General features: G+C 49.1%; 1 protein-coding gene across 6 annotated transcripts in view; it reads right to left on the bottom strand.

Moving 5' to 3' along the window:
• The window catches only part of MICAL1 (microtubule associated monooxygenase, calponin and LIM domain containing 1), a 38,683-nt gene extending 17,223 nt beyond the window's left edge, over positions 1-21,460 (bottom strand). For 2 of the 6 annotated variants that reach the window (XM_029572851.1, XM_029572846.1), the window contains exons 1-8: positions 21,308-21,460; positions 8,820-9,116; positions 8,515-8,722; positions 7,719-7,835; positions 5,697-5,798; positions 4,437-4,592; positions 3,071-3,171; positions 2,247-2,504 (exon numbers count right to left, since the gene is read on the bottom strand). In XM_029572851.1, coding sequence (XP_029428711.1) covers positions 2,247-2,504; positions 3,071-3,171; positions 4,437-4,592; positions 5,697-5,798; positions 7,719-7,835; positions 8,515-8,722; positions 8,820-9,092 — 1,215 coding nt within the window. In that variant the 5' untranslated portion in view covers positions 9,093-9,116; positions 21,308-21,460. Of the gene's footprint in view, positions 1-2,246; positions 2,505-3,070; positions 3,172-4,436; positions 4,593-5,696; positions 5,799-7,718; positions 7,836-8,514; positions 8,723-8,819; positions 9,117-9,992; positions 10,052-11,690; positions 12,863-15,631; positions 15,763-16,183; positions 16,242-21,307 lie in introns of those variants that run through there. The other 4 variants (XM_029572847.1, XM_029572848.1, XM_029572849.1 and 1 more) reach the window with 4 other exon arrangements.
• Positions 21,461-22,294: the final 834 nt, after the last annotated feature.

Genomic DNA, 22,294 nt, shown 5'->3' on the forward strand with positions numbered 1-22,294 from the left:
TCCTACCTATTTCACTCCTGAGGACGCGCGGCGACCAACAGGACGTGCGGTTTCACACCTGGAGCTGTTTTCCAGGGTCTAGCGCCAGCAGAGCAATCCACGTCCTGCTGCTCTCCAGTGCTTTGCACCCCAAGGAGGAGAAAGGGAGTTTGTCATTTATTTATTTAAGGTATTTAGGGCTGGGCATAGAGGTCCAGGGGTGGATCAGAGGGCAGGGGGGGGGAAAAGCTGTTCCTTTCCTGCCCAAGAGAATCTGCTGCGTTCACCTGTGGGTTCCATGCACATCACCCGCCCCAGGCCTTGCAAACCAGATCACGAAATATGAGAGAGAGAGAGAGAGTCACCTCTCAGCGGGGAACATTCAGCCTCCCCTCTCGGATACAACTCGTGCATTCCAGAAAGGGGACAGTGGGTACCCAGGGGTTCGGGGCGTGGCAGAAGCTCTGTCTTCCTGAAAGAAGAGGTGGAGCCTACACATTACTGATCTATCATATGATTCAGTCCTCTAAGCACACACAGATTAAACAAAAGGTAAAAAACAAACAAGCTGTCATCGTTCACCTTGAACATTCAAACATATAGACATAGAAGGGAGGGGTGCTTACCACAGAAAAGGTCAGATGTAGGGTGGCACCGGCACCAGGTAAGAGGGAAGCCACCAAAAGGTAGAAACCCAGGCCCTCAACCTCATGTTTATCACCCGGGTCCAGGCCATGGGGGTCAGGCTTTTCGATTCCCCTTTCAGGGGCCCTCGATAAGGATAGGTTTGACGGGCCTGCTCCGTCTGAGCTGGTGCAGGATGCCATGGGGGAGGGGGACAGGATCCAAACCTGGCTCTCATTTCAGCCTCAGTCACCGGCAGGCCCACGCCTACCCCTCCAGCACTTCCCCTATGTCGTTACTATCCCGATAATAAATCTCCATCTATTGACTCCTGGCGGCTTATGCCAACGGGATCAGGCAGGCATCCAGTACATAACCGCACCGAGGCCTTGTAAATTCAGTCTGGCTGTGGAAGACACGGGTGCTTTAGAGGGGGGCTGGGGGTCTGCCTGAGGGGTCTTCAGAGAGGCCAATCGCATAAACAAATTGTGTGCTGGAGTTTTAAAACCCTGCTGCAACTTCACGTCTCTTGAGACAGAGCCCAAGCGACGGCAGCTGCTGTGCAGAAAAATACCCCAGATCCGGCAGTGAGAAGATGCCTCTACCCAATGGCATAGACATCTGGGGGCGGGGGGAGGAACTGAAGTAAGGTTTACACTGAGGCAAAAGTGATAAGCCCCCTTCCCACAAACTAAGTTTTTCAGAAAAAGATTAATCTAAAAAAAATTGTGAGGCTCAAGTTGTGGGGTGTTTTTTTTTGGGTTTTTTTTTTAAGAGATCCTTAAAACTACGCAGGCGCACAGACCGAGGGTCCCCAGAGGCCCAGCCCGTACTATGGGCGGCATCCACTGCACCAGAAGTCGTGATGCCAACGCGCACTTTGGCCGCTTACTCTATTGACTAGGCCGGGGGTGCTCAAACCGGTCTCCACCCCACCCCCAGCCAGTCCGATTCTCAGAATATCCCTAATGAATTTGCATGAGATTTATTTGCATGCACTATCCTGAAAAATCAGACTGGCTGGGGGGGGGGCGGGCGTAGGACCGGTTTGAGCACCCCCGGCCTAGTCAAAGCTTCCTCCTCCCCGTTTCTTTTTTTAATGAATTTGGTCCTATCCATTTTTTTCCAGTGGGGTCACAAAAGGCCATGTGAAAGCTCCACTTTGTTTTTTTTACATAATACCAAACACATCTCTCAAACCCACATGGGCCTGGGAAGCCAGTCGAGGTTTTGGTTCGACGAGGATAATATAGATTTCATCTAAACCAGTGCCCGAGGAGGCTTTACAGCCAAAGCATCAGGAAAGCTCGCTACGTGTAGCCAGACGGCACAGGTTTCGAATGCAAGGCACAATCAATCGCCCAACTTCCAACAGGAGGGAGGAACAATTTTACATAAACTCATGGGGAAAAAAAAAAAAAAGACAGGAACAAAACAAAGTGGACTGATGGCAGAGACAGGGCAAGAAGAGGCAAAGAGCGGAAAAAAAAAGAGTTTATCTTCAAGTAAGGACCACGTGCCAAATAAATAAATAAATAAATAAATAAAAAGTCATCGCTTTCCACAAGCCACCCAGTGCCCAGGGTCCTCCAGACATACAAAGCAGGAGATGGGCTCAGGGCATGCAGAACAGAGATTCTGACCTCTACCAGGCAGTCTCCCACCAGCCCAACGAGCAGCCGGGTGGCGTTGCGTTCGTGCACCATGGCGGCGTCCTCTGCACGGTACATGCAGGTGAAGTCAAACATGTCCACGTCTGGGCGCTTCCGATGGTTGAGGGCAAACTCCAGCTGCGGCAGCTGGTAATTGGTAGAGAAGTTGGCAGCATCCCGGGCGTATCGGAGCAGCGCCTCGTAATTCACGTTCTCAGGAGACAGTAAGCTCTCCGTGTCAGATTTATCCTGGGGGAAAGAGGAAGAATTAGCAGGTTTGCTGCCTGGCATCAGAACCCAGCTGGTGGAGGGGAAGCCCAGCGACCTCGAAGGTGGAAAATCCAATAATGGATCCTGGTATATGGCTCTTGCTATTCCCCACTCGCACCATGGACAATTGCCACAACCAAAAAAATAAAGAAATAAAAGGAAGCAGAGACTCGCTCCGGTCTATCAGGGATTTTCAACTCTCCAGTCCAAGCATGCTGGGATATGTAGTCCTGCTTCTTAAATGATGAAAACAAGATAAGCAAGATCTAGAATGCTCAGGGACGGGAATTTAAAAGATAAAAAATTCAGGACTGGCCAGAGTCTCCCCAGTTCATTTGAGTTAGTTTTAAAGTAGTCAGAGACATCAAACGGCCACAGTTTCCTGGAGGGAGGGAGCGTCAGCCATCACTCAACGGTGACGACTTGAGCTGAACCGCCAAAGGAAATGCAGGTCAAGGGCGAAACTGCAGGGCCAAAAAAAAAAGGAGGAAGGCCAGTGGCACAAATCATTTCCCTTGTGACAGAATGCAAGGCTCCTTCCCCACCTGTAAAATGACTCCAGTCTTTATCAGGCTCTGCTTCTTGGCAGTCATTACAAAATAATGAGTATCATCTTTATAGTAAACAATGTTTTCCAAATCGATACCTGCATGTGTGAAAAATAAAGAAAACATCACAAGAAGAAACAACAAAGTACCAGCTAGAACCGCCTTTTCTGTTTTATCGGGGCAGAGTCCTGCTGTGGATTGGTGAACGGTTAAGGCAGGAAACGGAGGTCAGTTTTCCAAATGGAGAAAGGTCGTTAGTGGAGTACCACAGAGACCAGTACTGGGACCAGTGCTGTTTAACTTATTCATAAATGATCTGAAAAGGGAACAGCAAGTGAGGTGATCAAATCTGCAGATGACAAAATGTTTCAAACTCGTTAAAACAGCAGCAAATCGTGAGTTGCTGCAGGAGGAGATGGGGAAGCATGGCATCTATCTACTTGGGATCCTGCCAGATATTAGGGATGTGCATTCATCATATCCATTTTGGCAGGTATGCATATACCCCCCAACTTTCTAGTACATTCAGAAAAATGGAGAATGTGTGTATCTCATTATTAAAACTACACACATACTGTTTTCCCACGAGTACTAGAAAGTCGGTGAGGTACATGCGCAACCACCGAAACGAATGTGATGAATGCACAACCCTACCAGATACTTGTGACCTGGTTTGGACACTGTTGGAAACAGGATATCGGGCTTGATGGACCCAGTACAGCAGTTATATTCTTATAAATCTATATTTCTACGCTGCACCTTGTTATCCCTCTCCCAGTTCCTACCCCCTGTTAACATGTACTTTCCAAGCCTTACTGTTCAAATGTGAACCGGTATGATGTCTCCTACTAATACCGGTATATAAAAGTCTTTAAATACATAAATGGCAAATGAAATTGAATGTGGAAGATGTACAAAGTGATGCACATTAGGAAAAAAAATAATCCCAACTACAGGTACAGAATGCTGGGTTCCATATTGGGAGTCACCACCCAGGAAAAGGATCTTTGAGTCCTTGTGGACAGTACACATTGACATCAGGGTAAAAAATATATCTAGTCAAGAGGTACGGGGGACATTTTAACCCCAGGTTTGTCTGGCTAATCCCTAAACTTAGGAAAACAAACCCTTTTGAATATGGACCTTGATATGTTTTGCTGTATTTCTGCTTTAAGCTGTTGGAAAAGTGGATTATAAATCAAATAAAAGTAATTTAGGAGATCAAATACCCTAAGATCTCATTCTGACTTATCTCCAGAGGGTTAGTTCATTGTGTTGGATCTAAGGATGAGAGAGAAAGGTTCTAGCCCAGCTCTATCTATGACCTCCTGGAGAAGCCTACAGATAGAGAACATAACCAGACCTGTCTTGGTAAAGAGATTCTGGAAGAACTTCTGGTTGTAGATCCGAGCGACACCGCTAATCTCCTCCACCTTGGCCTCAGCTGATGTGTTGCGGTTGATGAAATTGGCGGTGATGCCGATGGCCAGCTTCCCCCGCATCTCCTTCCGCTTAAAGCCTAGCGAGAAAAATGGAGAGTGAGGAGCATGTGCGAGGAAGAGACTTGGGCCCATTCCCGACTGGGTCCAGTCAGAGTCATAGAAAATGGGGCATGAAGTCCAAGCTTCATTCTCTGTCTCCTTTGGATGAACCTTCAAAAAAAAAAAAAAAAAGGTGCCGAGAAATGACTTTACGAAGTGACCCCGAGGAAGGGCTCCTCCTGGCATTAGGTGTTACCACCCGGCTCCATTTTTTTTCAGGATGGACTAACCAGTCCTCGTTTCCCCCCGTGCATTCACAAAATTTATACCTCTGCTTCTGCGAGGGAAAGCAGTGCACTGCCCAGCATGCAATGGGGTTTGAGTGAAACCAGAACTGAATCTGTTCTGAAAAATTAAAAAATCATTGCGAGCACTCCAGTTCTGTCAGAGTTCTTCCTTTGCTCATGAGTAACAGAAGTGACAGAAGACCCTCCCCCCCACTAACATGAGTGAGACCCTGTAGGACATTGGGGGAAAGGAAACCTCATCAGATGGAGCAGAAAACCAGCAGGAATGTCAGCATCAGCTCCTAGAACTGAAAGCCCCGTCCGCAGGGCCACGCCTGGGGCCAACACAGACTTCAGGCTGCACAGGTGGGTGGGGGGAGGTACATTTGGGATGTAGGGGGGGGAATTCGGAGAGTTCTCACAGGTGGGAGCTTTGGAGCCCTGCTTCCATCAGCTTTTCTCTACAAATAACCCAACGAGAGCTGTGAAACTCCGCAGCTGCCGTTTAGAAACGAATTCATGCGAAGAGCCCCTCGCGTATCCGTTTATGAAACCAGCCCCACGCTACTCTCTCGCTGAAAAAGGACGCGGGTCACCCCAGAAACCCTCCCGTGAGCAACGCCGACACGGAGCCCGTGCCAGAGCGGTCACATGGTCAGGAATTCCCCGTCTAAGGGCGAGCACAGGAGGTGAAGGGAATCAAGGAAGGTCCCCCCCACACACACAGCGGGGCCTTCAAATCTTCCCTGCTCTGAAATGTCTCTCATTCCTTCACCCCCCAATATGCCTGAAACGGAAGGGGCTGGGGGTGGGGGGAGGCTGGACTCTGTTTTGAGAGGAAGAAATATTTTTTACCTTCTGGAATGAATTTGCTTCCTCCGGCCGAGATGAGGACGTGGAACTGAAACTGGCGGAGGCGAGGCACGTTTGGGTGGAAGGACGCCATCCAGCCCCTCCCTGCAGACAGAGTCAGAGCATTAGGACAGCGGGCGGCGTTTTGTCCTCACAGCCCGCAGCACGGCACCTTCCGGGCGGAAAAGGCCCCCCGACATCTCCTGACCTGCCTTCAACTGGGGCGAAAGCCCCGCTGCAGGTGCAGACGCGTTACTGCTGCAATGCACGGCCCCCCTGTCCCCGTCCCCACAGCTTAATGCACGGCAAATTCATCACCTCCAATGATGTCATCAGCGTCAGATATATCGAGGGCCTTTCTGCAGGCTCCTGATCCTTTTGAAAAGGTAGAAATATCTGGGGGGGGGGGGGGGGGGGTGATCTTTTCTCCTGTTTTATTCCAGCAGTTGCCGAGAGGGAAAGGCAGGCAGTTCAATGCACTTGGCAGACATATCCCTGATATTCAGCCCCTAACCGCACGGTCTGAGCATATACTCTGCTAAAGTTACCCGGAAAATGTTATCGAGGTAACCTCGCCACTCACGGCTCATTGGGAACTGAAACAATTACAACAAAAATCTAGCAGTAATCACCCCCCCCCCCCATACACACAAAATGTAAAATTATTCTATCCGAGCCAGCAGCCCCTTCCCCTACCCAAAATATTTACAATGGTAGCCCAGCAGCCCCTCCCCAGCCTCCCAATTTATACAATAAACATTGCTGACCAAGCGATGATCTCCCCCCCCCTCCAAAAAAACTACATGCCAAAAACGCCTCACCGGTGGAGGTCGAGGCTCCTAGCATTACGGGGTCGCCGGAGGGGGTTAAGCGTCCGTAGCGCTGACAGCTACCAGCACAGAGTATGGACGTGCTCGTTGCACTCTGACATGGAGGCGATAAGAGCCCCTCCTCCACCCTCAAATGGGGAGGACACTTTGAGGGGGGGGCAGGGAAGAGCTTGATTTCGGCACACAATTTCTTTAAGTAGAGGATGCCTTTTTAAAATGTTGTTGTGTGTTCTGTGCCCGCCTGCAGCTTTTGTAGAAAAGCAGGTAAATAAGTAAATGGGGGTGGTGAGAAGCATCGCTCGGTTGGCCTCAATTATTTTTAAGATATTGTGGCAGCGGAGACGGAACACTTGGTCTCTCCTAGGGCGCTAGGTTTTTTTATTCGGTTAACTTTGGGACAGGAATTTTTCTAGCCACCATTAACCGGATAAAACTCAGCCCTACCCCAGCGCCACCGCTAGAAAAGGTGAGCAAAGGTTATCCAGTGAAAATGTAACCGCTCAGCGGAGCAGGGGCGGGAAGAGAAAGAGGATTCAAATCTTGGCTGATTTCAAAAAGGTTAGCCGGATAAACCCTTGTGAATTTTGGTCCCTCAGTGCTTAACGAACTGCTTTTCAAGGGGACAAATTATCAGGCCGCTAGACCGGTGGCTCCCAAGCCTGTCCTGGCAATTCCCTGCGGGTGAGGTTTTCACACCTCCGCGGCGAATATGCGCGAGACTGAATGCAATGCGGGCAAATTTCATCTCTCTCATGCATGTCTCTCTGCAGATATCCCGAAAACCTGACCGTCAGGGGGGGGGGGGGGGGGTTTCCCTCCCACCAAGACAGGCTCGGGAACCGCTGGTCCTGGATTTATGATACGATTCTGTTTGGCCTTCTCCAGAAAGGATCCACCCACAGCGAGATTTTATTCTGCACTCGCCTCATCCTTTTGCATCTTGGGAGTTTGTGTGTTCTGACCCCATCCCAAGACAGGAAAAACAAATACAGGGAGCACAAAGGCCTCTTGTTCAGCAGGGTCACACAAGAGATGGATTAAAAAACAGAGTAAATACATAAGAATGTCATTTTCCCCTCCCTCGCACGCAGTGGGACACCACGACAGGAGGAGACGTGGTCCGCTAACAAGCCACGCCCCTCTCTGCCCCAGCCGGCGGTGCCGCCTGCCTGCAAATCCAAGGGCAGGTCCTTACCCGGCTCACGTGCCCCCGCCGGGGGAGGAAGGCTCCCCTTAAACTGCACACCAGTGATGACCTCCACGCCCAGGATCAAGGCGGCTTTCAGCAGGATCAGCTGCAGCTGACGGATACCTGGAGGAGACAAGAGGTCAGCGGGCAGGAGTCCAGTTTTAGAACAGCACACGCTGGGGGGGGGGGGGGGGGGCGAAAGGCACAGCCCGGATTTTTCAAAGCAGACTTATGTGCGTACGTCTGCTTTGAAAATTAACGGGGCCGCGCGGACCCTAGCGCGGCGCAGGTGCACACGCATGTAGAGAGAGAACGTTCATGCGCATACCTCCGAAAAACCGAAAGCAAGCGAATAAACGGTGGCCCTGCCCCCAACTCCACCCCCCACCCCCGGAAACACCTCTCTGCAGCACGCGTAGAAGTGCACAGGAAGCAGCTTCCATGAACATTTTGAAAAAGATCCCCCATAGCGCGGGGCTTATAATTCCCTTATCTGAATGAATAGCCAGCTAGTGACTTATCCTGATTCAGGATGCACCCTCTCTCACTAGATTCTCACTCCTGCCTTTTAACTAATATGAAAACCTGCCTCTCCATCATTCCCCACCCATCCCTCCTGGCGCAGCATCCCTTACCACCACAGGCCATGAAGACCATAGAAGCAGCTTCACTTCCTGATCCTCAGCATCCACCTATTCTATTATTAATTACCCCACCTTATCTATCCAAAACGTTTGCCCAAAGTGGCATTATCCCCTCCTGTCCTTGAAAGAGGGATCCCAGCGCACACCCCCATACGTACTGACGTGGTCCAGTGACCCCGAGCAGAAGCGGCCATAATACTTCTTGGCTCCCAGCGCTCGCAGGTCTAGGATAGTGAACGGCCAAAGGTGCAGCACGTTGTTGCGAGAGAAGGTATCGCGTTTCTCCACCACGACCACCTCGGCTCCAAGGAAGGCCAGCTCGATGGCCGTGCGGAGTCCGCAGGGACCAGCTCCAATCACCAGGCACTGGAAAAAGAAAGCAAAAAAAAAAAAGTTTCCTCGGGCTAGAGAAAGCCGTCCCTTGGCTACTGCTGCTCAGTGGCCTCCTTCCCCAAGCTCTTACCTTGGTGTTACTGCAGGCCTTCCCCTGACTGTAGTCCTTGTGTCCTGCCTTCTTGTCCAGTTTGGTCCACAGGGCCTTGGCCTTCCAGTAGTTGAGCTTGGACTTGAGTTTGTTGTAGAAGTGCAGGTGCCCGCCGGGCTCGTGCTCCAGCTGCAGGCACTTGCAGAGCTCCTGGAAGGTGCCCAGCGTCTCCTTGCACTGCTGGGCCTGGAGGAAGCGCTCGAACAGAGCGTGCGCAGGGTTCAGCTGCCCGGCCTCCTTGAGCAGGACCATCCTTGCCGCTCAGACGAACGGGCCCTAGAGCAACACAGAAAAGCGACATCACAAACTAAGCATAGTAACAGCATAATCTGAATATTGGGGACATGCAATACCCTGCTGCGAACAGGACGCAGAGGTCGTATGCAAAAAAACCCCCCCCAAAAAACACGTTCATGGGCAAATTCAGACCCCCAGCGAGTTAGTGCAAGGCCTTCCTCCCGAGCACCTCAAGCAAGGACGTGCAAAGTTTCACCGCTGCACCTTACGGAAGCGCGAGACGGTCTCGCTTCCTGTATCTGCCGATTGCTTTATAACTGCCTCTTTTCTTCCCCTCCCCCCCCATTTATTGTGCATTTCATTCTTCACAATCTTCCAGCATACAAAGGGCAAAGGTGAAAGTGCAGAACAAAAAAAAAAAAAAAAAAAGACAGCAGTCGCTTGGTCTCTAGCAAGACGCACAATAGCGGTTCTGTATTCATGAATTGGTATTTCTGGATGACCGAAACCACGGGCCCAAGGCGGTGAACAGAAACCATACATCGTAAAAATCACATGAAACAAAAAAAGAAATGATGCAGAACAGCGTGAAATCGTGCCAAAGTGAGAGAGCTCGCAGTATTGGTAACATCACTTTAAACGTTTCTGTGCAGCCTGCCTCCTACAATAAATCAGGAGGCAGAAACCGACCCCACAGCTTTCCGTTTCAAAAAGACAAAAGGTCCCTACCAAACCGAGGCAGGTTACGTCCACCCAGACGTCCAGGGTTCAGCACCGCGCAGAATGCGCGCACCGGGATGGGAGCAAAAAAAAAAAAAAAAAAAAAATCGATGCCAAAATTCATCGCCAATTTTCTACTACAACCACGCAAACCTCCGAAAACCATCACCACCACAAAATGCTGAAATAACTCACTTGGAGCGAGAGGGATGACAGAAATGCTAGTGAGGCAGGAAACCCCAGTGTGCTGAAGCAAGAGAGCGAGAGAGAGGAGAGAAGAGAGAGGAGAGGAGCGAAGAGAGCGAGAGCAGAGAGAGAAGAGAGAGAGTCTTGCCCCATTTCCTGAGGCTGACAGCAGTGAGAAATTAAAGCCATGCCACTCACGCCATCGTCCCAGCGCCCACAAGCAGTATAAACAGAAATAGTAACTCACCAGCAGGAAGGATATGAGGCAACTTTTCAAAACAATTGGGGGGGGGGGGGTGCTACATTCAACCTAATTTACGCCGCCTGGGATGCAGCAGAGCAGTTTTGTGGGAGCACACGGGGGACTGGACTCTGCTCCCAGCAACCCTGGAGTGAGAAAAGGAGCAGAAAAGTTCTCGTAAACCTAGGAATGCCTCCTCCCCCCAGGGACGCGGCATGGAAATGGGACGCCCCAGGATAAAACATGTTCCCCGTGTCTTACGACCGGCACAGAACGCGGCTGCCAGGATTACCGCAGGTACCGGATATTGTGAGGGCATTTCTCTGAAACCGAAGGCTTGCACTGCCTTTCAGCACAAAAAGAGGGCTCTCTTTAAACTATTAGCATAATTCATAAATGAGAACGCTCATCCATTATGTTCCAAAGCTTCAACGTCACCTGGAGGATCCCTCCCTGCAGGACTAGAGGTTGCGGGAGGCTTCATTTGCAGGCCCAGGAGCCTGGAATAGGTTACCAGAGGTTTTAAGGGGAAAGCAGGACTTTGCGTGTTAGGAAGAAGCCGAAGCCTTTATTTTGTAAGCAGGCATATTACATCCTTGGACACGTTAAGGAGATTTTAGACGGAGTTTCTTCCTTCTATAATTAATGCATTTTCTCTCTCAGCTAGAAACATCGGGGAGCCTTTAGCCCAAGCCTCAGCCAGAGCAGATTCGTTGACTGGGAATGGCGAAATGGGCACTGTGGTGCCTGAATCTCAGGAATCAGTGTCCCGGGAGCTACTTTACTTGTCGTTTACGCCTTAGAATCTGATTTAAAAATGCGACGTTATCGCGGTTTTTCAAATTAAGGGCCCGATTCCTCAAGGCTTTTTCCCCATAGAAATGCCTTAGTGAGAGAAGCCTTTTCTTGGTAACAGGACTGCAGCATTCCCCGATGTTTCTAAAGCTACGCAGAGTAGGCGTAAACAGCTCCCAGATAAAGACAGTGGGATTATCGCGTTTGAAGGTAGTTTTCCTTAGGCACTTCCCATGTAAGCGCAGTATCAGTTTGGGTGGTGTCAAATATGTTTTCTACAATCCTGAGCAATTACAAAAGTTTCTCCAGAATCAACTTTCGACTTGCTGGGATGCAATATGTACGAGCCAGATATATAATGGCTAGGAATTGTTCCTATTACTGTTTCATTGCATTTTCTCCTCCATTGTGCTTTATATACGAATGGGACAAAGTTTCAATTTCTTTTTGTAATTTTTTTTTACTCATGCATATTATGTGTATTGTTCCATCTGATTCCAATGTCAAAAGGTTTCTTGATTTATACCGGTTTAAAATTAATAAAGAAATAATAATAATAAAACGTTAACACACGATTCCAATGTTCGGGCTAACAGCTCTTAGAATATTACAAGTCTCCAGCCCCAGGGCCACCCTCAAATAGTTCCCTAAACCCCCAAAGCGTCCCTTACCTACTACACCCGAATTATTCGCTGCGACTCTCAGGTGCCGGATTGGGCACACGGGCTCAGGACTGCAGGACAAATGAAGGACGCCGGCCATTTGACTACCAGAATCTCCTTTAGCATCGCAGCGCCTCAGAAAGACTCACGCTGCCACCCCTGGGATGGAGGCGCTGGAACGCTTACCACAGGCCCAGCTTAGTCAAGTGAAACTTGGAGCCAGACGCGTTAAGCTGCCAGCTTTCTCTCCCCAAAATGGCTCATTCAAATAATACTCGGATCAGTTTAGCAACATTTCTCTTGCGATAAAAGTTAAGTTTGCACAATATCACAAACTTTAAATGAGAGTCAAATGCAACTACTCCTTCCTGAGGTGTTCTTACGTTTTGCAAAACATTCCACTTTTGCTAAACTGTGCGTGTGTAATTTTGCTGAATCACAAATGAGCCAATTTGCATGATTTTTCAGCTCATTAATTTAGCATAATGTCTGTGAATGGCTTCACACACACACACACACAAATTACACACGTTCAAACAGCAAGTTGTGTGCATTAAAATTTCCAATCGCAATTATGGATGCATTTGCCCTTTTAACCTGCTTAGACACTTGTGAAGCCATTCACGGCTTAGTACATCGGCTTCTTGGGAGTTACAGTAACTTGTTCTAGGTTAGACAGAAGCACAGAAGAGCCAGGATTTGAAGCCTGGCCAAAAAGCCCTCCTCTCTTGCAGGAAACAGATGTGCAAATAGCTTCTCACTCCGCAGCATAGGTGCCATCTCTGTGGCTACAGTGTGGGTGCCCGAGCACCCCCAATGCTGAGCAAATGCCTTCACTGTGTCCAGGAAGGGGCAATGTGTGAGAAGTTGGCTCCCATGCAGAGTCTGCGCTAGTGGAAAGTCCGGCTCAGAATTAGTAGCATTTCTCCATTACAGCTGCCCATTGGCTTCTTCTATCCATTGGGAGGGCAGATCTGGAGCTTTACTAGCCGTGCAGAATAAACCAGAATGCAAACAGCTGTGGCAGGCCTCAGCCAGTGCAGAAGTGAATTCGCTGAACCCTCCTGGTTTTGCTCATTGTATGCCTGTTGCTACATGTTTATTGCCTTGTCTTGTTTGTTTAACAGCTGCTGTTTTTGTGTATTCCTTGCGTTTTGTTATGATACTGTAAAGCGCCCAGCAAGGTACCCCGATACGGGTGGTATATAAGAGCCTGTAAAGAGAAATACATAAATAAAGCAATCTGGGAAGAAGAGGGAACTGCTCATCTCTCAGTGCCGAGCAATGAAGAGTGGGGGAGCTTCCCAGCCTCCCGCCCCCCATCCCCCCTGAAGTTAGAGACACATGGTGACTGTTTTGGAAGCGCTGCCACCGTTAACATGGCGGACACTAAATTACTGCTTCCATTCTACATCGTCAGGTCAGCTTGACAGAAGGCTCAGCTAGCGCTGCAGCCACATCAGGTTTGCACAGATAATCCAGCTGTTTAATGACATCACACCTCTCCTGTCCCTCCTCCCCCCCCCCCCCCCCCCATGACTGGCCCGGATTTAGGCTTAGGCAACTGCCCAGGGTGCCAAATACCAGGGCTGAAGCTTAGCCTGCTCCTGGCATCGGTGCCACTGTGGCTCCTATCGGTGTGTCCCGGCTCACAATTTTTGGACTGTGCCTCCAGTAGCAATTGCACACAAGGTTTTTCTGCTTTTCTACAGTTCCCCTCCACCCATCTTTCAGAAATAGTAGGAAAGGCCCAACTTCGAAGCCCGTGGTAAGAAGCCAGCCGGAGAGCCTGGGGTTCGGTTTTGCCCAATCCCTAAATCTGCCCCCTTACACACTCTTACCCCATTTGAAGCAGGACAACCACCGGAGCTGCAATCAGTAAAGAAAAACAAACGGCAGGGCCCTTAAAATAACTCCAGGGCAGTAAAAATGTCCTGAGCCATGGGGGCACCGGCTCTCCAGGGCTGGGAGTTCAGACTCAGATTACATCTGGGAGAATCTCGGCAGAGCCACTCGACCTGTCCACAGAATGGCAATGGCCAAAAAAAAAAAAAAAAATTGTGTCCGTAAAATGTTCCATCGTCCAGAAAAATCAATTGTGCGAGTTAAACCTGATGGGCACTGGTGAAACAACTCCCTGCCCCCCACCGGGGCAACAGACAAAGAAGAGTCTTGCACGAGCGGACATTGGGAAGATTTCCTAGCACAAGTCACTTTGAGGAGAGCCATATTTACCGCCGGACCGAGCAGACACAATCTGCAAGTCACGCGGCAACCAGACCCTGGGAGGGGCACGGAGGAGTAATCTGAGGAAATATTTCTTGCCTCCCCGTGGAGGTGGAAGAGACAAGAGCAGGATCCGAGTTCCAGAAAGCCTGGGGTAAACCCAGGGGGATCTCCCAGGGAGGGATTGCAGAGATGGGCAGATGAGCTAGGCCGCGTGGCCCTTTTCTGCGGCCCTGCCCAGCTCCCATATACCACAGGATGTCACAACAGAGAAAGAAACTCAGACCTGGGCCAATTGTTTTGTCAAAACATCTTCCAACCACCAAACCTTGGTGCAATACAGGAACAGCCTCCGCTTCCTTCCACTCTCTCACGGGACCCGGATCTCGGGCGGACCAAGGCACCGACCTTTGATCCAGGCTGGGAATGACCAGGACCCCAACCTTCACTCTCACAGGAGCCTCTCAGGTGTCCTCAGACACGCCAGGTGTCACTTATACTGAAATCCATCAACTTCTCTTATTCCCAAAACCATCAAAAGGCTTCTCCCTCACAGTCCCTCTAGAAAAAGTAAGAAAACTGCCAAGAAGAACAAAAACAAAATAACTCAATAGATTCCTCCTGCCCGTGAGGCTAACTGGGGTACAGAAGGTGCCATGCTGTAATACAACCAGCTTCAGTTTTCAAAATAGCCTAAATATGGAACATATCCTATCAATATTCACTTCCGGATGCCTCCAGGCTCAACTCTGGGAACCACTCCTGTAACCTGCCTGCTTTTCTCGGAAGACAGGAATCTGGCTGGGACTAACAGCATCTGCACAGACAGGTTACTCCATCCAAAAACACATAATTAGTGACCTGATGTAAGAGGGAAGCAGAAACCATAACAAGCAGCCCCCAGTCAGCAGTGCTACCAGCTCCTTACTGCAATAAATGGAGAAACAGTAATAGCCCCATTACTAAGCTCCAGTCCCGCACAAACAAAAGCCCTGGAGAATCTGTAGGCAGCAAGCCACAAAAGCCCACACAGAGTCCCAAAACTAGCACCCACCCCTAGGAAAAACTCTGGGCGAGGGCCGGGGCACAGAAAGGTCCAGGACGAGCCACATGTTCCAGCAGCTCCAGCTCACAGAGGAACAGTTTACTCTTCTAAGCCCACTGCTTTTTTTCCCTGCTGTTCAAACACCTCCCAGAAGTGTTTCCATGAGGAGCTGCCCCAGCGGCCCCATTCCTCACCCCCCATAGCCGAAAGCACTGCCGTTCCGCTGGGAATCGCCTTTCCCTGAAGAGCTGGGCCCCTGCCAGAAGCACCGAGAGAGGGGGGGTTTGTTTTAATGCCTTTCACTGACAGCTGAAGATATTTTTTTTGTAAGCTCACAAAAGCACAGTCTGATCCAGTCAGGATTTATGCCTCCTTGCCCCGGTAATTCCTGCTTTTCTTAGAGCAATACAAATCAGAACTACAAACCAAGCCATGCAAAGAGGTAAAACCAGGACTGGATTAGCCTCTCACAAAAAATAAATAAATAAAAATATGATGGAGCTAGTTGGGCTTCACCTTCCAATTTGGACTCAAATATACTCACCCCCCCCCCCCCCCCAAAAAACACACACATTACACCCATGGAAGACAGAACTTCCCAGTTAAGATTAAATGCATTATTCGAGGTAATTACTTAAGACCTAAAGAAAGAGGAGGACCATGAAGAATCATACTGTACCTTTAAGAAGAAAACTCAGACATGAATTCAGACGATTCAGAGACTACATCTTGCTCATTACGCATCCCAGGAGACAGCGGAAAAAGCACTACACTCCTTACAGGCATATTAGATTCATCAAATGACCTCAAAACTTAAGATCCCCTGCCTTTCTAATTCCCGCCGTCACAAGCGTTTAAGAATTAGAAAACAACTGCACATCCACTGTTTTGTATAAAATCGGGGGGCGCTGCTGTGCTGCTCGTCATCAAACAGCAGGAAGGGCTCACAAAAGAGCGATTCTTACACAGAAGGGGTAAGGGGAAGCCATCCCATAACGGGCGCACCCTTTGTTTCACTCTAATCCAGGAACAAGACCCAAAGAAGGCACGAAGAGGAGGCTCCGCAGCGTTCATTCATTCCTCAGCTTCGCTTTACGGATCCGGATTGAAACCGCGAAGCTCTCGGTCCCAGTCCCGCGGGAGCTGCACAATCAGCCCCGGCGCCCTCTCTGCCTGGGCTCATTCAGTAGCAGCGGAGGGGGGTAGGGGATCCCCCCGGATCCAGACTTACGAGGCGGGAGGGTCCTGCTGGGGCGGCAGAGCACAGCTGGCTCGGCGCAGCCTCTGGATTCCAGCTGTGCTGGGGCTGCGGGCGGGCCTCGCTTTTATAGCGGGCAGGAAAGGGGCGGGCTGAAGGCAAAAGGGGCCACCCAGCCTCGAGGGATGGCTAGCGCGGCCGGGCACAGCAAAGCCTCATGGACACGGTCCGGCTTTCCGATCCTTTCCAACCTTGGGAATTTATTTATTTATTTTTTTTGTTGCCCAAGTCTCAAAACTTTCCTGCTTGGCAAATGCATATAAATGGATCCGCATCTGGAGACCTTACACTATAAGAAAAAGCCACTGGTATCACCACCCTGGGAGAAGGGCAAAGAAATTGGGAGCTCATTCTAACCAGGCAAGAAAAGCAGACATTGTGGTACATAAGAACATGCTATACTGGGTCAGACCAAGGGTCCATCAAGCCCAGCATCCTGTTTCCAACAGAGGTCAAACCAGGCCACAAGAACCTGGCAATTACCCAAACACTAAGAAGATCCCTTGCTACTGATGCAATTAATAACAGTGGCTATTCCCTAAGTAAAATTGATTAATAGCAGGTAATGGACTTCTCCTCCAAGAACTTATCCAATCCTTTTTTAAACCCAGCTACACTAACTGCACTAACCACATCCTCTGGCAACAAATTCCAGAGCTTTATTGTGCGTTGAGTGAAAAAGAACTTTCTCCGATTAGTTTTAAATGTGCTACTTGCTAACTTCATGGAATGCCCCCTAATCCTTCTATTATTCGAAAGTGTAAATAACCGAGTCACATCTACTCGTTCAAGACCTCTCATGATTTTAAAGACCTCTATCATATCCCCCCTCAGCCGTCTCTTCTCCAAGCTGAACAGCCCTAACCTCTTCAGCCTTTCCTCATAGGGGAGCTGTTCCATCCCCTTATCATTTTGGTTGCCCTTCTCTGTACCTTCACCATCACAACTATATCTTTTTTGAGATGGTAAAGACAGAAAACTGCAAGACCACCACCTTGAGGTCCCTTCATCTCCAAAAAGCTACAGAAGTAGAAAAGGTATAGAGCAGGGCAACAAGCATGAGAAAGGCAGGAGAAGGTACTCGCTTACAAATAAACAGGCCAATGCGATATCGGCGCACGTTAAATGGGTGCTCATGATCGAACGCCCGCTCCCGGGCGCGGTGCACAGGTTAGGAAAACGGACGCTCCTAAAACTAAACTCCCCTTTTTCCTAACCTGACCGCCTGCACACTTATTTTTAAAAATGTATTTCGGTTCCCCAGACTTAATATCGCAGCAACTAAGAAATACTGCATTAAAATTAGCAGGCAGCAAATTTAAAATAAATTGGAGAAAGGATTTTTTCACTCAAGGCACAGTCCAAGTTGTGGAATTTGTTATCGGAGGATGTGGTGAAGGCTTCTGGCATAGCTGAGTTTAAAAGAGGTTTGGACAAGTTTCGGGAAGCAAAGTCCATCGTTATTAAGCCAGGGAGACTTAGAGAAAGCCCTTGCTCATCTCTGGAAGTGAGCACCAAGGAATGGATCCACTCTTTGGGGTCTACCAGGTGTGTAGGGTCCAAATTGGGCACTGTTAAGAGGCCGGATGCTGGGCTCAGTGGGTCTCTGGTGTGACCCAGCATGGCACATCTTATGTTCTGTAGAGCATCAGTGACACAACACTTGGGAAAAGCAATCAGAGACCAAGATACAAAAACAAACCCGACTAGATTGGGTGCCCCTGACACATCCTATGACCTCGCTCACTTTGCCACGATGCAAAAATTAAGAGCAGCACTAATAATAAAGTCGAGAGATCGAAATCTTATCCAATCAGAAAGGTCCATTCCTGTCATGAGATGCGCAAAACAAACCCATATGGAGACTTTGCCCTTATTGATAACACATCTACGATATAAAGACCACCTTTTATCCAATAGAAATTCAGCACTAGATACTGACCAAGATGCATGCCTGCTAACGTCTTCCTGGCTTAGGAGTTTTCTTTCAGAAGAGTAGTTATTAAGGCAACTTAGCCTATGTCTGCTCGTTACGCTTATAATTGCAGGAAGTCCTCCTGATTATGTCATGCAATCCATGACTTTCCGCACTTACGTACCTTCTAATTTGCATCCTGCTCTGGATCTAGTTTGTGACCCAGCTGAAGGCTCTGGTGGTGCAGGGCGCCAACGTTAGCAAGCAGCACCCCCATTGACATAAGCTTTAATGTCTCCCACCGCCATCAGTTACAAGGTACAGACAGACAGACACTCACACTCACACACACACACACCCACGTCTGCTGGCTCTGCACTCACGGCCACTCCTCCTGCAGCCGGCACATCATTTCCCCCCAGCAGAGTAAGTGACAGAAGGTGGTGACAAACTGGAGAAGAGCAGGGTTGGGGCGATTGGGGGAGGCGAGGATGGAGGGTTAACATCAGGAGTGGGAGATATGCAGAAGACACCTTCTTCACTTATATCTCAACTCCTGGTGTTTATCAGCCACCAGCTCTACTAACTTTAGCAGGATTGCAGTGCAGCAAAAGAGCGCACGCTGTTCCCTGAAAAAAACCCAAAAATATCAAGTGGAAAGTGTGCCCGTTAATGAGCATCTGAAAAGGTCAGCAAGACCCACGTGAAAGCTTTTGGGAAAGGCAGGTGTCTCATCGCTCAGCCTAGCAGCCTTTTGCTAGCCTTAGTGTTGGAACCTTATTTCCTATGGGAAAATCAGTTTCAATTTAAGACTTCAGTGCGAGTACTTCCTGAACTGCTGTTTTCACGGCATTTTTCTCCCAAACCTGATCATCAATGGTTTACAGTTCTAACATTTTGGAAGACTACATAAGACACAGCCCTTGGAGAGAGAGGGAGGGGGGCTCTTGTTTTTTTCCCCCCAGTATCTACAGTGGTCGCTTTGCGTACAGTTATCCAGACACACAAAGCTTGCTACAGCCATTGCTAGCACAGCTGTGGGCAGATGTCAGGCTGGGACCTGGGCATCGCCAAGTGGAGAGGACCCTGGCACTGGTGGCGCATGGCAGAGGTAGGCCAAAGCCGCCCGGGACAAGTAAGGAGGCGGGACACGATGCTTCCTGCCGAGCACACACGGCAAACTCTATCCCAAACACAAAATGTTACCCGAGTGTGGAGCCAGATACAGTTGTGCTCATAAGTCATTTCCCTTATTGCTATGGTTTGTTTAATGATGGTGTCGTTCTGTGATGCGTAATAGTTTTAATTTGAAACACATCGAAAATAACAGACGTGTTTTGTCTGATCACTCACGTTTGTTTGGTTTTTTTTTTAGTACTACACATCATACAAATTCTGCCAAGGATATGTAAACTTATGAGCACAACTGTATTTAGACTCACTTAGGTAACGTTTCCTGCTTTGGGTGGAGTTTGCTCGGGTGTAGCTGTATTACACATAACACACACACGCGCGCTCTCTCTCTCTCTCTGGGTGGAATACACTGAACTTCTAAAAGGCAGAAAGCACAGCAGCAAACAAAATAGGATTTTTCAAGGTTAGAGATCCCCAAATCCTACCTTGCCTCCCTGTCTGCTTCTGCATACAGTTCAAACTTCTCTCTCTTATGCTTCTACAAATGCAGTCACTCTGCAGCTTCTCGTCTCTCCCTTGTGAATTCTGTTCTTCCTGCAAGTCACTCTTATCTGTGCCCTACTCCTCCATCGCCAATGCCACATCCGTGCTTTGCACCTTATTGCACCATAGGCCATGGGACAGACTTCCTGATTCAGTGCATCTTTGGCCATATTCTAGTACAGTCCAAAAAAATCTCACCTGCTTTTAAACCCTATACAATTCCTTATCATAAACACACTTCTGATGGACTCTCATTTGGCATGTATGTTATAGTGCTGACTAGCCCGTAAGCTCCTTGGAGCATGGGCTACCTTTTATATGTCTCTGTACAGGTCTAGCAGTGCGTTAACAATGTTAAGTAGTAGTGGTCAATCTGGTTCTCAAGGACTACAACCAGTTGGGTTTTCAGGAGTTTCACAGTGACTATATATGAGGTTATATTTCCATACAGTGGAGGAGGGGGAGGGTGCATGCATGCAGATGGAGTTCATGTAGATTCGTGGTGGAACTCCTTAAATCCAGACTGGGGACCCCTGTTCTTTCAACGGCAAGAGATAACAGGGGATTGGACTCAGATAGCAACCAACAAGGGCTCTGACTTTTACAGTCTGGGAAACTGATAAGTATGGGGGGTGACCCGTACGGCAAGGCAGATACTACCACAAGCCTGCTGGGCGGACTGAATGGATCATTTGGCCCTTTTCTGCCATCATTTCTATGTTCCAGGCAGCCGGCATAAAAATAATCGTAGTCAGTATGATTGGAAGTTGGGTCTCCCGCTGTGTTTGCACAGAGGGTTTTCGTTATAAAACAAACTGAACACGGGACTTCTTGGTTACACACAGGTGTGTTAGGGCTGCCCAGCATCTGACTGTCCTAGCTGGTCTCTTTCAGAGGCCTGAGGCTCATTTAGCAAACACACCCTTTAACCCAGGGCTGAACTAGAGGCAGATGAATGCAAGGACTTATTTCACTTTTCACACAATTCTCAGTGGTCTGGTTTAAAATTTAACACATGGGTGAGCATTTCCACCAGTAACCTCCTATCAAGTTAACAGGATCTGAACCAGGCAAGCAAAGCTATTTATGTATACAAACCAGCTCATAGTCATGAGCTCAACAAATACAAGAAAGCTTGCCTAATGCTTCTCTGGGTGTCTGTGGGCGTTTGCTTTTAGGTGCAAGGCTCCATTAAGTATGCAGAGCTGCCAAATCTCCCAGGGTCTGGCCAGACTTTAAACCACCAGCCCTGGCTTATGGACTCCCGGCGCATTTTGGCAACTGTCAGGCTAAATTCTAGTGGAAAAAGCAGGACTACGAATCCCACAATGCATTCGGACATCAATCCAAGAACAGCGCAGAATCTGGGTCACTTGGCAGCTTTGCATACCCGTGCTTTTCTCCGTAGGTGCATGTTCCCTACATACAAGAATGAACGCACGTGTGCACGCTAATCCCTGCTTCAGACAAGAAAGTACCCCGGAAAATGCCGGACAAAAACTTACAATGTTAAACAGCCTCCAGGACCTCGTCTCCCACTTCTGGACCATCCCTCTTGCAGGGTCTCTGCGAGTAGAGCAGGAAGGAGCCACTGCCCGCAGGCGCCCGCTATCAGCGCCTGGAAATCACGTGCTCCGGGAACCAAAGTCTGAAGAGCGCAGGCTGCAGGCGGCTGTTAGCAGCACACCCGCCCCCTGCAGGACGGAGCTGGTAGTGCAGATGGGACTGGAGGCCCCTAACACCGATTTCACTTCGTGATAGGGAGTTTCTTAGTGAGGAAGCACACCCCAGTATTTTAGGATCAAGACTATGATCTTTAAATCAGCAGTATTAATAGCTATTTTATTAAATCGTTTAGTTGGCATTTAAAACATATTAAAAAAAAACTCATTCAGCTCTCCCTTTTGTGCTCTAATTTTTATTTGATCGTCGAAGAGAGGTTATTTAAAGCTTTTAAAAGTTCTGTAATTAACTACTCCCTCCATCAGGAATCAAGCTGGATCTGAAGTGCTGCTGCCATGCAGGCATCACGGGGTAAAACAAGAATGCGCTGAAGAGAGGAGCTTCACAAGAGTCCCGTGCCTGCGTTACACGTGCAGCACAGAGAGGGGTTGTGGCTGCAGCAGATGCACACCTGGGGGAGATGCACACCTGGGGGAGACGCACACCTGGGGAGGCTGCAGCAGATGAACACCTGGGGAGATGCACACCTGGGGAGGCTGCAGCAGATGCACACCTGGGGAAGCTACAGCAGATGCACACCTGGGGAGGCTGCAGCAGATGAACACCTGGGGAGACGCACACCTGGGGAGGCTGCAGCAGATGCACATCTGGGGAGATGCACACCTGGGGAGGCTGCAGCAGATGCACACCTGGGGAGGCTGCAGCAGCTCCTTCAGCAGATAAGCTGAAAGGAGCCTGCCTGGATTCTCTTAAACCTCTTCCTTTAAGCACGGGGGAGATCATGCTGGGATCAGATTGTCAGCTAGAAT

This window comes from Rhinatrema bivittatum, chromosome 12 (genome assembly GCF_901001135.1).
Source record: "Rhinatrema bivittatum chromosome 12, aRhiBiv1.1, whole genome shotgun sequence".
Lineage (NCBI taxonomy): Eukaryota > Metazoa > Chordata > Amphibia > Gymnophiona > Rhinatrematidae > Rhinatrema > Rhinatrema bivittatum.